Raw genomic sequence first — 16,514 nt, forward strand, 5'->3', positions numbered from 1 at the left:
GTCATCAAAGGCGGGGGATGGGGAGCTTTAGTCAGCTATCCAGGGTAGGCAGATTCTCTCTAAACTGACTTAGCTGACACTGGACTCTGCCCTAGGCCATGGCCTCATTGAGAAGGGCTCAGAAAAACCTAACTACAGTCTGGCCAAGGAGAGTGTCAACCTTACTTTCCTGGTCTGGTAAATGGAGCCGATATGATAGTGTCCCCGCCCCGTGGGGCCATTTAAAATAAAGTCAGCCGGAAGGCACCACGGGGACTCTACAGATGTGAGGGAGGGTCTTGTCATAAAGCCGCCTCTGCTGGGTAGAAGCTACGACACGGGAAGACCTGAGGGTGCTCCTGTTCCAGCAGCCCACTCGAGCCCCTGCTCTCTGTGTCCCATACGATTCTAGCTACATCCTGGGCGCTGAATTAACTTGGCAGTGGTCAGCTGCTGTGAGGAAGAAGAAGAGCTGATGTGAGGGCCACAGACAGAGGCGTTAGTTCCGGAAAGAACCTGTATGTGTGTGGGGGAGGAGGGGTGGGCAGCGGGCAGCGCTCAGGCCATTTAAGCTGGCCCTGGGCTGAAAAGTTTCTTCCACGACCATGACACAGCGTTGGAAGGAAGACATCATCTCAAGGAGAGCTGGTTTCGAAGCAGTAGGGCAAAGACGGTTTGTTGAAATGACACCCTGATCTTTTGGAGGAAGTCAGATTATACTCCCCTTTTACACGGTACTGCAAAATAAACACAAGACAAACGGAAAGATGAAGCATCAGAACAGAACTACAAGGAAAATATAGGTGAATGTTTATATAATCCGGGAGGTGAGGTTGGTACTTATGACATCACAGAGACAAAACTAGCTCAGTAAATTAGATTAGCAACAGAACGCACCACTTACGAAAGAGATGCAAATGCCATCTAGTTAAAAAAGGTAGCATTTATCCCAAAGAACATCTTCTTAAAGTTATAAAGAACACTTGCAAAGCTATAAAAAAGATGAACACCGTAAGAGGAAAAAGGTCACAAAAGAAATTCCCGACGGCGAACAGATGGAACAGCTCACCACCACTCGAGAGAAATGTAAACGAAACCAAAAGATTGAAAACAAGAAGCAAAAGAATTCTTTCAAGAATTTGGGATATTGCACGCAGTGATAACAACAGTGTGATTTAATGTTGCATCTAAATTTTACAGTATTTTTTTCAATGCCATTCCATACATGTTTATAAGGTAGAATAATTTATTTGGTGTTACCCGGCTTTAATGCCAAGATCAAAATGATTCATAATTAGCACTTTCAGACCAATAAGCATCTCATTCAGTTCTTATTCGTTCTCAAACTTAAGAACCTTAAGGTAAAATCGATTTATCCATATCGTCTTCTCAAAGGTAGTACACCCGTTGGCCTAAATTTTTTTTAAAAAATAACACACACACAGACACACACACAAATTTCCAAGCGAATGGATTTGGGGGTTGCCACCGTGCTTGGAAGCTGCCATTGTTTTGACACCCAGCTGGGTGAGGCCGGGTGTGGCAGGGAAAGGTGTTCTGTGAACACAAGGGTGCAAGGCTCCAGAACTGACAGTGCGGTTGTAGGTTCATCACTGACCTTATATTAACAGCTGTGTGTCACCTGCGCGCACACACGTGTCTTAAGAAGAATGAAAAGGATTGCAGAGCGAAGGTTTTAAGTACGTGATTTGAATTTCACCATTCAAGGGAAAAGGGTGGCAAATGCTGGCTGAAAATTCGGCAGCTGGGCTCCAGGAACTCTTCACCCAGGAGCGCCTTCGGCCAAAATAATGAGAAGGACAATTGAGCATCTCTTGTTCTAGATCAACTTTCCCATGGAGCCAAAAGAATGCCAGGGCGGTGAGACAGAGGACGTGCATCTTAATCACGAGTGTCATTCTTAAAGCACCCTTTGTCTATTCAGAGCGATTTTAGTACTTGGCTCTGTGGGCCAAGAGTAGAAAAGAACCAGAAGGAATTTTTTTTTTTTTTTAAATCAAGTTACTCTTTCAATGAACTGAACTTTCTATGAAAGAATTCAAACCGACTTTAGCACTTGATTTTTTTTTTTTTATGCAAGGTGGTTTTGCTTTGTTTTTTAAAGTCACAGGATGCCCCAAAGTAAGCGATTTTGCTGAACAGCCCCAGAAAACATTTTAAAAATTGATGATGATTTGTTCTCTGAGTTCAAAGAGTGTGGAAGGAAGAAAAAAGAATGAGATACTTAGGTTTTTTTTTTAATTAGGACTGCTCGCGGGGCAAAAGGATATTTCCACTTGAGCTGGTTAAACACATTCAACTTTTGTCTACGCCACAGAGTCATAAATCCTGGTGGGAGGCGATCGCTACCCCGCCCCCACCCCAGCAAACAGCCTGGAGGGGAGGCCAATCATTCGCATGCACAGAGGTAGTCGGTTATTGCTAACTGATGAAAGCGTTTCACCACCCAGATGAAAAATAGATGCATATACTTAGGAGATTCATCCAAAGCCATTGATTGGCAGCACTGGATTAGGACTCTGCGTGCAAAGAGATCAAGCATGTTGACTCCTGAGGCTTTCTCCCTCTGTGCATCAGCAAAGAAGTTGTGATCCAATATTTATTAGCTGTGCCTTTGGCTGGGCTGTCCAAGCCTAGAGAGAAATACGGTATCTTGGCTGCTAACTTGAGCACTGTGTTGATACAAACCTCTGCTCTGAGTACACACAGCAGCCCGGGAGCACCCCTTCCCTCTTGCTCCTGGGATGCATGTGCTCCCTTATTTTGCAACTGTAGTTAGTCATGGAATTTCCAGAACCACGCTGAGTCTGGGGAGGCAGACTGTGGCCAATGAGTCAGACTGTTTTTTTGTTAACTCGTGAAAAGAGTTATTTGGTGAGTTGAGATGATGCTGCAGCTTGGTCATCATTAGTTCAGATCATTGCGACAGGGGTTGAAGAAGAGGCAGGTGGTGGTGATCAGTTCTCTGCCCAGCCGTGGAATTCCGTGGAATTCAACCAGCTGTCCCACCCCACCATCCCTTACTTCCCCAGAAACCTTTTTCCTTGGCACTGCAGGGTCATTCATCTGATACGAATGCGCAAAAGCCAGGGCCCGGGGCAGGAAGGGCTCTTGTTAGTTAGCATTGGTTCCAAGAGTTCTATTAGTTACCTCTGATGTATGTTACTAACCTTCCCCTGGGGACGTTAACCTATCGGTAACATAAGAGGTTGAAGTCTATGTAATGTCTGAGGTCTGTGGTCAGAGCCGATGGTTCTGCTCAGCCAGGTAGGCAGCAGTCTCAAAACTAAATGAAGAGTGAACTTGGTTTTGAAAGGGTGGAGTTCCTGCTTTTGGACATTCCGATTCAGTGAGTGTGTTTGAGATAGAGCCTGCAAATGGAGATTTTGAGAAATCTTTCTAGGCGACTCTAATTTAGAATTTTAGGTCGAAATGATATTCCTTTAACCTGGATATATTAATTCATCATATGAAATGGCACCAGGAAGACTCTGGTTCATTACTGAAAAGGAAAGGTGTAGACCGCCTGTTCTACCTGCTTCGCTGGGGTGCCGGGGAGGGGCTGGACACCTGACCTTTTTCTATTTCCCTCTTTCATTCTTTGGCAATGGAGACAACCAGCCAGAGGCACTGGAGGGAGAACGGTTTTTGGTAAATGGGAAAGATGTCAAAAAAAAAATCTCTAAAAGAAATGGGGAAAAAAATAATGTTACTGTAGCCAGCCAGTTGGGTCTGCCCATGCGACTTCCACCATAAGCCCTGACTTGGTCTTTTGTTTTAGCCATCACAGTGCGGCCAGAAGATAACATTATAACTCAAGGTGTGGAAGATGAAGTGGTGACCCCAGGCACCAGTGGAGATTCCTATCAGTCTGTTACCTGGACAGCTTCGGTGAGTGTCCAAGGAAGAGAGTAATTTGCTTTGTACGCATGCATTCACATGTAGGGACACACACACACATACACACACACACACACGATCAGCAGGAGCCACCATATGGAGGAATCACTACAATTCTTGCAATAAAAGCTGCTTCCTAATCTCATCCAGCTAGCAGATAGCTGGTGTGTTGATCACAAGTAATTTGAGCGTATACACCAGGGCTCTCAAACTGGTCAGGAAGTCGGCTTATGGATGTCCAGTCTGTTATAGCCAATCTTCAATACAGTAAAAGTCTTGAATCTTACAGTACTGTCATTGCTATAAAAGTTTCTGAATATGTATTCACAATGTCTTGCCTTATTATAGGCTGGTAATCAACACAGACTAGAACCCATCCACAGACCACATGCTATGTGGAGTCTCAACTGACACATTCCTAGCCCGAAGAATTTCAATCAATTTGTATGTGTCTTAAGTACCTGCCATGGGCCAGACAGGATGCCAGGCTCTGGGAGGCCTTGAGGAAATATATATAAGCCACACCATCTGCCCTTGAGGAGCTTATGAATTAGTTATAACATGGGACAAGGGCTCCTGCCTGCCTCTCTGACCTCCCTGCCCCCCTGCCCCCCTCACTTTCTCTATGTCTATCATGTTGGCCCTTCTGACCTCCACCTTATGGTTTTCTCTGCTTAGAACATTCCCCAGATCTTTCCATGGCTGACTTTTTCTCATATTCTCAAGTTCAAATTATCTCGAAGAGGCCTACAGTAATCCTGTCCCCCTCCACCCCCTTTTCCCCACAGGAGTTACTCTCTAACCTTGAAGTCAGCAACTACCCACCAGAATTGGCCCACTGCCTGTTTTTATAAATAAAGTTTTATTGAAACACAGCAATGCCTATTGAGTTAAGAGTTATCCAAGGCTGCTTTCATACTATAAGAGTGGAGTTGAGTAGATGGTTGTAACAGAGACCAAATGGCCTGCAAAGATGAAAATATTTACCATTTTGCCCTCTACAAAAATGTGTGCCCATCTCTACTCTAGTATATCTCCAGGGTTTGGAATCATGCCAAGCGCACAGTTGATACTCAGCATATTTTTTTATGTTAAAAAAAAACAAACCACGTAACATAAAATTTACCATCTTAACCATTGTAAGTGTTCAGTTCAGTAATGGTAACTATATTCATCTTGTGAAACAGACCTTGAAAATGTCCTCATGCAAATCTGAAAGTCTGTACCCATTAAACAACAACTCTCCTTTTCTTCCTCCTTCCAGCCCCTGGTAACCACCATTCTATTTTTTATCTCTATGATTTTAACTACTCTAAATATCTCGTATAAGTGGAATCCTACGGTATTTGTCTGTGGGTGACTGCTTTATTTCACTTAGCATAATGTCCTCAAGGTTCGTCCATGTTGTAGTGTGTGACAAGATTTCCTTTTTAAAGGCTGAATAATATTCCATTGTATGGACATACCATGTTGTAGTTATCCATTCAGTGTTGATAGACATTTAGGTACCTTCCAAATTTTGGCTATTGTGAATAGGGCTACTATGAACATGGGCAAGCAAATATGTCTTCAAGAACTTACTTTCAGGTTTTTTTTAGGTATATGCTCAGAATTGGGATTGTTGGATCGTATGGTAGTTCTAGTCTTAATTTTTTTGAGGAAACTCCTTCCCGTTTTCCCTGGTGGTTGCACCATTTTATAGTTCTGCCAACACTGTACGATGGTTCCAATTTCTCCACATCCTTGCCAACACATTGTTTCTGCCTTCCTAATGGATGTGAGGTGATAATTTTGTTGTGCTATTGGTTTGCGTTTCTCTGATGATTAGTGGCATTGAGAATTTTTTCATATGCTTGTCGGCCATTGTATATTTTCTTCGGATAAATGTCTATTCAAGTCCTTTGCCTGTTTTTGAAACAGGTTATTTGAGTTTTTGAGTTGCAGAAGTTCTTTATACCCTTATCAGATATGATTTGCAAGCATTTTCTCTTATTCCATAGGTTTCCTTTTCATTTTGCCAATTGTGTCTTTTGTTGTACAAGGTTTTTAAGTTTGATGTGGACCCATTTATCTATTTTTGCTTTTGTTGTCTGTGCTCATTACAATATTTGTTGAATGTTACTGGCATAAACTTTGGGGTCAACAGAACCATTTCTGGGTTCTGTTCTGTCGTTTGTTATCTATGTGAGTTTGGGCTTATTATCTAAGCCATTTTATACTACAGGGCTAATAATAGGATCTACTTCATGGGTTTTTGTATGTCTTTTTGTGTGGAGTAAATGAGGTGTTTAAATAGACTGGCACATCATAAGCTCTCGATGAAGGCTAAGTATTATTCTCATTGGGAGAATCCAAGGATGATACAACATAACATGTGTTCTCAAAATGTTGCAGAGTAAATGTGCCATTCAAATTCAGGAGAGAGAGAAAAAAAATCAAAGTTTAGTGATCTGGTATTTTCTGAAGAATTAAGACCCATGGAAGTAAACATTTGGCATTAATTTCTGCAGTAGACTTGGGTTTTTTTTCTGTCTGTATTCTCATAGTTTCTGTTTGTTTTCTTGTTTTCACTTTATATTTATGACATCCTATATTTTATACATTTATTTCACCTAAAATTCTTTTCTGTTATAAGGCAGAGTCTATATTTTAAAACATTATGGTTATTTCTCTGTTCTTCCTCATTTACATCCCCAATAGGTGCCCACAAATACAAAGAGCACAGTCACACGTATAGAGGACCGGCCAACCTCAGAAAGCACAGTCCCTGGCCAAGAAGAAAACCAGAGCACCACAGCCTCGAACGTGGCCACTAGTCACTCCATGGGTAAGAAAACCAGTCACTCCTACGGGGTCTGACCTTCCTTTGTATAAGTAATGCATTTCAAAACCATGAATAAATACGATAATCAAGAAGGCGCATATTGGAACGCAAGAGCGAATTCTGAACCAAGCTTTATGCAGCAGGTTCAGAATCCGATGTATGAGTTCGATTTATTGGGTTGCTGAACACAGCTCTCTACCTTGAATGATGACTAGCGATAATGTCCCCACAAGGGCAAGTTAAGTAGCTATTGATGTCATGTTGCTGACCCTAAGTTGATACTGATATAACTAAGAACTTCGTGTTGACCCCCACGGCCACAAAACTAAGCCAACTTATGTAAGTATTAATAGAGTCCATACCGATATTTATCATCTTATGTGGAATTCTTGTCTGTACACTTGGAGCAAGAATCTTTTCTAAAGCAGTCTTCTTTACCAGGATTTTGGATTGTACTTGTGATTCACAGTTGGCACCTGCAACAGCGTGAATGAAACATATTGGAGAGAAACTGGAGGGACTTTAGGTCTTTGCCATTATTATGAGGTTTAGACCATCACTGATAAGATTGAGGAAAGATCGTTGCCATTACAACTAGCAGTAGAAAGAGATAACTTCCTATTTCTAGAGCTTTTTAAAAAGAAATTCAGTTGATTGTGATTTATAATAAGTAGGGGTGGGAGAGAAAATGAACTAATCCTGCAGTAACTGTAATGAGTGCTTGCTAACTTGAGCAATTTTATATAAATCATTTTATCTAGATAGGTATTTCCATCTTTAAATGAAAGTAAACACACAGACCTTGCCTAAAGCAGTGGTTTCTCAAACCAACTGCATATATGAATACCTGGAAAGTTGTTTTTTTGTTGTTAAGATACATTTCCAGACCCAAAAGCAATCTGGTTATATACAATCTCTAGCACTTCCAAGGATTTAAAAAACGCTTTATGTCTTTACGCCCATGTTCATAGTAGCATTATTCACAATATCTAAAACATGGAATTCATCGAAAGATGAATTAGATAAACAAAATGTGGTATATGTATACAATAGAATATTATTCAGCCTTTAAAGGGAAGAAAATTCTGATATATACTTCAACTTGAATAAACTTTGAGGACATTATACTAAATAGAATTAGCCAGTCATCAAAAGACAAATACTGTATGATTCCACCTAGGTGAGTAGTAAAATGACAGGGACAGAAAGTAGGGTGGAGCCAGGGGCAGGGGGCAGAGGAGGAAGTGGGGAGCTATTGTTCAATAAGTATAAAGCGTCAGTTTCTGAAGATGAAGGAGTTCTGGAGATGGATGGTGGTGATGACTGCAGAGCAGTGTAAATGTACTCAGTGTCGCTGAATTGTATACAGAAATGGCGAATATAGTAAATTTTGTTATGCATTTCATCACAATTAAAAAATCTTCCTCAAATGCTTTGAAAACAAAGCCTAAAGTTTATTCCAAGATGCTAAAAAAAAAAAAAAAAAATGGCTAACATTTAAATACCAGAAAAAACCAAATAGGGCTAAGCTAGGAAAGTATTATCCATATAATTGATCATTAGACAGCATTTCAAAATTTTGGAGAAGAGTTGATCATTTGTGACATGACTTGACAGTTAATTAGCAGCAGAAAATGGAAACTTCCAAGCTGAGTATTCTTTCTATCATTTCAGGATACGTCTCCTAATCCTTAAAAAAAAAATCTCGATTGCCTGAAAACTCTCATGGTTACTCTCCTGTCCCATCCCCTACTCCACCCTGTCACAAAGAGGGTGACTTAAAGCACATTGCTACTTCATACGTCAGTGTCCAAAGAGATGTTCACGTCAGTTAATGTAATTAGAAGCACTTGTTTTATTTTTTTAAGAGGTAATGTATTAGAGCAGCAGATGTCTTTCCCATGAAACGCCCAGGTTCCATGATGTTCACATGTATGACACATTTTATGATCACAGTCATGTGATTGGGAGGAGGCTAGAGAGTACGGGACTAATAAACTCTCATTTAGTAAGGAATCTTCCATAAATTTTATTTTTGGTATTTTCTAACCAATGGTGTCATCAGTGGTGACAGTGTGTTACATAAAGGCTGGAATTGGCAGCCACCATGTTAAGATGTGAAACACAAACAATCGTTCTGTGTCTGTGGGTAGTTGGCAGCCAGGGATGACATTGTGGGGGTCTGTTCGAGGACACTGTTATTCTGGGCAGGACTCGAATTCTCCATTTGCAAACCAGATAAATAAATATTATGCAGAGGAGTTGTGGACTTTGTATACAAAAGAGATTGGTGAGAGAGACAAAACAAAGCAAAACACCTTTAATTTTTTATATAGGAATTATGTAAAATTATCTGAAAATTTAATTTTCTTGCAGGAAAGGTACTTGTGAGTAAATAACTTAAAGCCATGTGATGTGTAAATGAAAATATTCACATTGTAATAATTGGACTAGGTTTGGCTGCAGATAGAATCCTAAAACAACATTGGCATAAACACAGAGTATATCCTCTCATTAAACAGAGCTGGGTATATTGTTGCCCTGTAAGATGTGAATTTTGCTACTAAAGCAAATGCAGAGAATTAACATCACAAAACAAAATCACAGTCTTGGCCACATCTTCCAAAAATGGAATATATTGCTCTTGAAATGAAAATCCTTCAAAGTAGACCTCATTCCAGTGGGTAAGTTTTCTGTGGTCTTGACGTTGGACCAAGAATCAACATCCTTGGATTCTTTCATTACCTTAAGCTCTGAAACATTTCGATCATTTATTTATTTAAGATCTCTGGGTCAGTTTCCTTGGCTCTGCTCTCTAAAGTGGATGATAGAAAAGTAATGTACACAAAAGTGTTATAGGAGTGTTCATGAATTCAATAATAATAGTTTTGAAGACAGAATCATGTCAAAGCTTGCTTAAAAATCCCCTAATCCAATTTATTTAAGAAATTATCCTCTTTGCTTGTGTTTTGCTACCTTCCACTTAGGGCAAATTTATCTTTTGCCAATTGTTAAATTATAGTTATTAAATTCTAATAATTCTATGTCATTATATCTCTCTCTTTACAGGAGACACACAAATAACAATTGAGAAAGGTAAGCTAGATTTTGGTATCAAAATATTCTTTGAGGATTAAAAAAAAGATTTCTTTGAACCTAATCTTTGTGATGAGTTACATTCTTTCTTGGATTGTAGTCAACAAGAGCAAACCACAGAACCTTCCAAGAACAGGATTCAAACCTCTTTTATGAGAGAAAAGGGAATTGCCTGTATTTGGAAATAAGCAAACCGCAAATGAGCCTGTCAATACTTAGAGACAACTACGGAGAATGGTGTCATATCACAATGTATTGTTACTAAGAACGAAAATGGGTGCTAATTTAACAGCCGTGTACAAGCTCCACCCAATAATCAACAGCGAAGCCACCCAGTATGAGTGATATGCTCGATAGATCCTGAGACCCAGAAATCTTTCCATTTGTAAGATGAGGTTAGAATATCCCAAGATTTCTCTTCTAAGACAACTTCCTCTGGGTACAAGAGAAGCAAGGCGGACCATTATTTGCTATCTTTAGTGGGCCACTGTGTCGTGTATTAATGACATGTTGTATTATTGCAGCGTGTTGTTTATCTGGGCTCAAGCTTTTTCCCCCTCTCATTCAGATGGCTTGGCGACAGGCACCCTGATTGGAATCATTGTCGGGGTCTTACTAGCCATTGGATTCATTGGTGGGATCATCATTGTGGTTGTGCGAAAAATGTCGGGAAGGTACTCGTAAGTAAATAACTTACACACATGTGATAGATTAATGAAGATGGTCACTTTGAACTAATGGAAACCTCTAAATGAAGGTCATGGTCAGAAGCCCCCTATCTCCATATGTACTACATCTGAAGTTCTATGAGAAGGACAAGTGTCTACAGAGGCCTTAGAAGTTTCTAAGAAAAAAGTCACAGTCAGAGGTGGCTCTTTGGTCAACGCCTATTGAGATCTAACCAGATTTGACCTCTTCTCTTCATTTTCCAACTAACTGAACTTGAGAGAAAAGCCAAACCAAGGTTGAACTTGAGACCTAGTCGCCCTGCTCCCGATCATCAGAGGGTGGGAGGTTTCCAGCAGAGTGTCTCCTGCAGGGCCCAGCTCCATTCTGACGAGGGAATCTACTGGTGGGGGGACCCTTCCTCCATCCTGCCCTGCACCCCCCACCCCCATGGTCTCGTGCTCCTCCAGGAGGGGAAGGAATTCCTTCTCTTTGTTAAAACTTCCAAAGAATTCAGAGCACTCAAATTCATAGCCAGAGGAAAACTTTTGCTTATTTCTGTTGGGGGGAGGGGGGGTGATACATGAATGAGGAGCAGAGGAGGTGGGGAGAAGGCAAATGCTTTACAATGGGAGCAGGGGGGTGGAGGGGGCGTTGAGGAACACAACTGGCCGTACAGTCCCAGATTGATAGGTTTGGAAAAGCCTGGGACTCTGACTCTGGCTGCGTGAGGACCAGGCGTGGAGGAAGAATGAGAGGGAATGAAGAGAGTAGGTCCCAGAACTGGAAGATGATGGAGCGCGCAGGACAGAGAGGAACCTGACTCACGGGGTCACTCTTCACAGTGCCAGTAAAAGAAGTCACCTTTCCCTTTGTTTTCACAGGCCCTAAAGAGCCGAGGAATTCCGTCCTTCTGCCAACATGTTTTAAAGAGAGTTTCCGGCCACCTCCCCGTCCCCCTGAGCATGTGGGAGAAGATGATCCATAGAAATGCTTGGCCACCCCAGTCAAAATCCATGGTGATTCCTCCGCTTGCCAGCAGTAACCGAAGGAAAGATCATTCACAAGACTTGCTTCTCCAGGCATTTGTCTTTGGAGACTTTTTTTTTTCTTTAATGTAAATTTTGTAAAAGATGACTTAAAAGACAACACGCATAGGAAAGTGGAACAAATCGGTGTAAATCGATTCCTAACTAAGATAATGTAATTCCATCGATGTTAGAAACTGTAATCGCGTCTTTGGTCCGACCATTCTCTGTCATTGTTAAAGCGCAAAGGAATCTGAAAATACGCGTGCCAGCGGAGTCCTTGGGTCTAGTGTTATGTCAGCAAATGGCATGAGCATTTTTGCAATTTCCGATCTGTTGAAATGTACACATTCTGGTCCAGTTAGGTCTGTTTCTAAAGCCTGACTTGGTGTGAATAACCAAGTAGGAAATCTATACGGGGGGTAAATATGTAATGAGCAGCTGTCTCTCGCTGTCAGATAAATAACTTCCAAGGCATTTATTTTAGATCATAAACAGGAAGTCCATACTTTGGAGAAGCCATTTTGTTTACCACAGCAAGGCCACCGGGCATCCTGCAGACTGGCTTTACTGTCTTCTCCCATGATGACTTGATAACGCAAAGGTTCGCTCCCACTTGCCCCCTCTGCTTCCCTCAGACGACAGGGAGCCAGAGCTAAGGGGGTGGCTGTCTCTCGTTTCCACAACGTAACTCCTTCAGATTGGCTGCTTTGTTCTGGAATATGGAGACCTCAGCCCCGATGATGGCCAGGGAGCCTGCTGGAAGCCTAGTGGTGCCAGAGACTCACTCGTTCCGGAAACCGAGAGTGCTGGTGGTCCCCAGCCAGAAGGAAACCCTGTCTGTGCCTCTGGCAGGGGAAACAGAACCTGCCAGTTTTCTAACATTTATTTTCTGTCTCAGAGGAAAGCTGTGGGAAGCAACAATAATCCTGTAAAATGTAAATCTTTAAAAAGCAGCCGGGTTTACGAAGAGAAGGGATTCTCCGTTTTCATGATAGACCACCTATTTCTATGAGGTCGTAATTAAAAAGATCACACTGAAGGCGCCTAAGCTGCAATTCTGTGTTGGCGTCATCCATCCATCCCTTAGGACGTTTCTTCCCGGAGGTCAATTAAACGCTTTTTTTCCTGAACAAAAAAGCGTTCGTGCTGAGCGGATGCTGTGTTGGGTCGCGCAGTTCTCACATCCTGTAAACTCGAACGAGTTCATAAAACAGGAAAAAGTAAACTGTCGAGCGGAAAGCACAGCCCGTTCTTCCCATTTTTCGCAGGGACGTGTGGGTGTTACCTTAAACAGTGCCCTGCTGCTGCCCAAGCCCAGCTGGTCCACCAGCCCCGGGTTCTTCTGTATTTGAGCATCAGCCAGTTGAGAGAAGGAGGTTCAGAAGAGCTTGGTGAGCTTATTATCTTTCCGTTTCATCGCTCAGATTCCTCAACAGGAGTGGGGGATAAAGTCCATTTCGTCTTTCCTACTTTTCCTTTTTTTTTCCCCTCTCACTGTGAAAAATAACGGTCCACCCCAAGTCGTACACTGGACCCAATGCCCGCCGGTGACGGGACTGTTGGTTTCTTAGTCACATCTGTGTTGATGCTCAATGCGGTGTAGACGTGTGTTAAAATAAAACAGGTGGTTGCTTATAACACCGAGCCAGAGCTTTATCACGCCCGGTCATACCCGCAGATATGATGATAAAATATGTCAACATCTGCCCCTTGACTCGATTGGGAGCGGATTGTAAATGGCCACAAGAGGTGCCTCCGTGGGAAAGAAATGTCACCGTGCCTTTTATGCAGGGCTCTGTCAGAGCGCATCGGTTAAGATCAAGCCGACGGATGGGATGAGAAGACGGGTGGCACCTTGGGCCGCTTTTGCCCTTTCTCTGGTCCTAAAGGGTCAGCGCGCTTCCGCCTGGCTCCTGATTCCTCCGCCCCGAGGGAGGAGCCAGGCGAGGGAGTGGTGACACCTGGCTCCTGCCAGCGCTCCCTGGGAACCTGACCTCGGGCGCGTTGGCTACATAAGCCCAAGAGGTGATAACCCATGAGAGGGCGTTCCACCTGCCTGTGAGTTTGGGAGCACGTTGCCTCAGAATTACCGTATCTGGGACGTGTCACTGCTCCTCGGGCCTCAGCGGCAAATGCTCTGCCTGTGCATCTGCTCCCCGCCACCCCCACCAGCACTGCTCATAAGAATCCCAGGAGCTAGGAGCAGGAGAGCTGTGGGGGGGTTGTGCCTTCCTCATCGTAAATACTCAGCTTTGTTAAATCGGCATCGTCGAACTTGCCCGACGTCGGGAGGCCTGGGTGCCCGTTTCGTTAAGTGGTGACAAACGGGGCAAAGAGCAGGCTTCACGTCCCATCCTGCTGCTCTTGACAGCTGTGTTCCCTCAGCCGAGCCAGTTCCTGACTTCTCGGGGCTACAGTCTCTTCGTAATCGCCTCTGTGCGAGGAGGGTCCAGAAGCATGCCTTTTCTGGCAGAAAACTAACCACAGCCACGTAGTCCCACAAAAACAGAGAACAGGCCCTCAGCTAGGTCAGGTGTAAATTCATGTTCCCTTCCACGCGCCCCGTGGGCAGGAGGAGGGGGCCGACATGGCTCTGCCAAGGGCACGGGCAGCTTAAAGAACCAAGTCCGTCCGCCCCTCCGTCAGAGGCGTCCGGCCAGCAGAAGCTCCCGCAGGGCAGGGCAGGGCAGGGCAGGAGGCTGCCGGTTTGCCGCGACATCTCCAGCCCCCCGCGCAGCAATCCCGTCCCCCTGCGAGGGTCCCGGACCACCCTTCCAATGCAGACCCTCTAGCAAAACTTTATCATTACTGCGAAGTGAAGCTCCCACCCACTCGGGTCTCAGTCACTCGGGGGGCCGGTCGTGTCCCCCTGCACATACGCACCCCGGCCTCCGCGTCCTCTCTCTCTGTGTGCGCTCTGAGCTTCGGGTTCTGTCACCCGTGGACTGGTTCGGTCTGTGTTTCCCAGACTGATGCCCGAGGGAATCTGCTCAGCCCGAGTCTCTATCGCAGTCTTCTGTCGGTCAGAATTCCCTGTGCCGGGCCTCGGGGGTCCCTGACCACCGCTGTGCCTTACTTACCCTCACGCCCAAGGTGTAGCCTGTTCCTTGGGGGCGGTGGGGGTGGGGGGAGTGAGTGGGTGGGCGGTGGTTCTGGAAGGAAAAGATGTGGAAAATAATAGTGGACGCCACAGAGCTGTCGTCGGCCTCAAAGAAAATAATGACTGTTTAGCGCCCGTTGGAAGACACAGTAACTGCTCGATCACTAGCAGCAATGGCCCCGACGGCCACTTCCCACTGGTTATCACAGCCTCGTTTACTCTCACGCATCCCTGTGAAGCAGGCAGGGCAGAGATGCTCCCCATTTTACGAAGGAAGAAATGGAGGTTCAGACCATTTCCGGAAATCACAGAGTGAACGAAACGCTGGGCAGGCGGGTGTCTGGCCGACTCTGGCCCTTCTCTCCTGCGTACCCCGGGTCCTCTTCAGAGCCTGTCGTCTCCCCGTCGGCTCAAACGGCGCCGCATTTTGCAGACTTTCAGTCGGTGAAAAATCGAGAACTCACTTTTCCAATTATGAATTGTCTTAAACACACAGAAAAATCCAGAGAGTCATAATGAAGCCCCATATGCCCACCATTCAGCTCGAGCAAACCCTGCCATTTTCTCATATTTTCTATATAATACTTTTTTTTTTTTTTTCGAGAAATCAAAACGCGCGTGTATTGTCCCTAGGGCATCCCCCTGACGTCGGTCTCTTCACGGTCCCCTTCTCAGAGGGACCATTCTCCCGCGATGGGTGCATTTCGTGTGGAAACGTGGGTATCTTTCTACCCTCCTCATTGTAGGCGTCTGCATCCGTAATCGAGATACAGCATTATTGTCCACGGTTGCAACTTGTATATCATAGAATCATTCTCCATAGCTCGCTTTCTCCTTCCACAGTATTTTCGCGAGCTTCGTCCGCGCCGACGCACGGAGCTTTAATGCGTCTGTGCAGCCGCTGCCGAGCGTCAGAGCGCGATTATACCACCATTTATTTACACTTTTCCTGTTGATGGATATTTAAGATGTTTCTGAATTTTCGAATTCCAAACAATGTTGGGGCAAGTGGGGTCGTAATGAAAGAACCTTCATTTTTCTAGAGAGCAGGATTTTGGCCTCTAGAAAAAAATAAAAGTAAAAATGAGACCTTTTTTTGGGGGGGGGGTGGTATTTAAATATCAAGACTTGAAAAAGAATTATTTAGAATTTTTCTTACAAGCATGATGCTTATAGAAAGGTCTTATTACTCAGATTTAAATGAACTTCACAAACATCCTTTATCTCTATTCCTCTATTTTCCTTCAAATGACACCTAATCTAACTTTTTCCTATATGAAAAAATGTGAATAAAAATACATTTGCTATTTCTTTTTCAAAATGGTAGAAATGTTTCATCTGTATTCCATGAAAACACTTTCGGAACTAGTTAATCATTTCTAATAAAAACACAACTGAGTGAATTTCAAAGTCTGCCTTTTTTTAGAGTACAACGTGATGGATCAGATGTGGGAGAGATTTTCTAAAATATAGAAGGAAGAGAATTTAAAGATGTAAAGTTGGCTGCCGAGAAAAATTCTGGTGACACAGAGTCCAAAATATCTATGGAGAAGGTGTCAAAAATGCAAAGATTTCATAATGGGCACCTTCTCTGAAATGAAAAAGAATTGCTAGGTACACAATATTAAATTCAACATTTTCCTCTTTTATATGTGAAATAAGGAATATGCTTGGTGTTGACTGAGAATTTCTCAGTGACCTCCACAAACCGTTATTATCAGCATCACTTACAGAAAGCAACCTGAGCCAACCCCCTGCCCCCCACCCCCGCCCCTGCAGTGGGTTGAACTGTGCCCCACCCCTGAAATAAACATACGTCGAAGTCCTGACCCCAGTATCTTTGAAGGATGCCTTGTTTGGAAAAAAGGGTCTTTGCAGAAGTGATTAAATCAAGAAT

General features: G+C 43.6%; 1 protein-coding gene across 2 annotated transcripts in view; it reads left to right on the top strand.

Moving 5' to 3' along the window:
* The window catches only part of PDPN (podoplanin), a 29,264-nt gene extending 13,244 nt beyond the window's left edge, over positions 1-16,020 (top strand). The window contains exons 2-6 of one of the 2 annotated variants that reach the window (XM_016149468.2): positions 3,782-3,891; positions 6,601-6,727; positions 9,794-9,820; positions 10,389-10,494; positions 11,371-16,020. In XM_016149468.2, the coding sequence (XP_016004954.2) occupies positions 3,782-3,891; positions 6,601-6,727; positions 9,794-9,820; positions 10,389-10,494; positions 11,371-11,377 (377 nt within the window). In that variant the 3' untranslated portion in view covers positions 11,378-16,020. Of the gene's footprint in view, positions 1-3,781; positions 3,892-6,600; positions 6,728-9,793; positions 9,821-10,388; positions 10,501-11,370 lie in introns of both variants that reach the window. The other variant, XM_016149467.2, reaches the window with a different exon arrangement.
* Positions 16,021-16,514: the final 494 nt, after the last annotated feature.

This window comes from Rousettus aegyptiacus, unplaced genomic scaffold (assembly GCF_014176215.1).
Source record: "Rousettus aegyptiacus isolate mRouAeg1 unplaced genomic scaffold, mRouAeg1.p scaffold_m13_p_1, whole genome shotgun sequence".
NCBI lineage: Eukaryota > Metazoa > Chordata > Mammalia > Chiroptera > Pteropodidae > Rousettus > Rousettus aegyptiacus.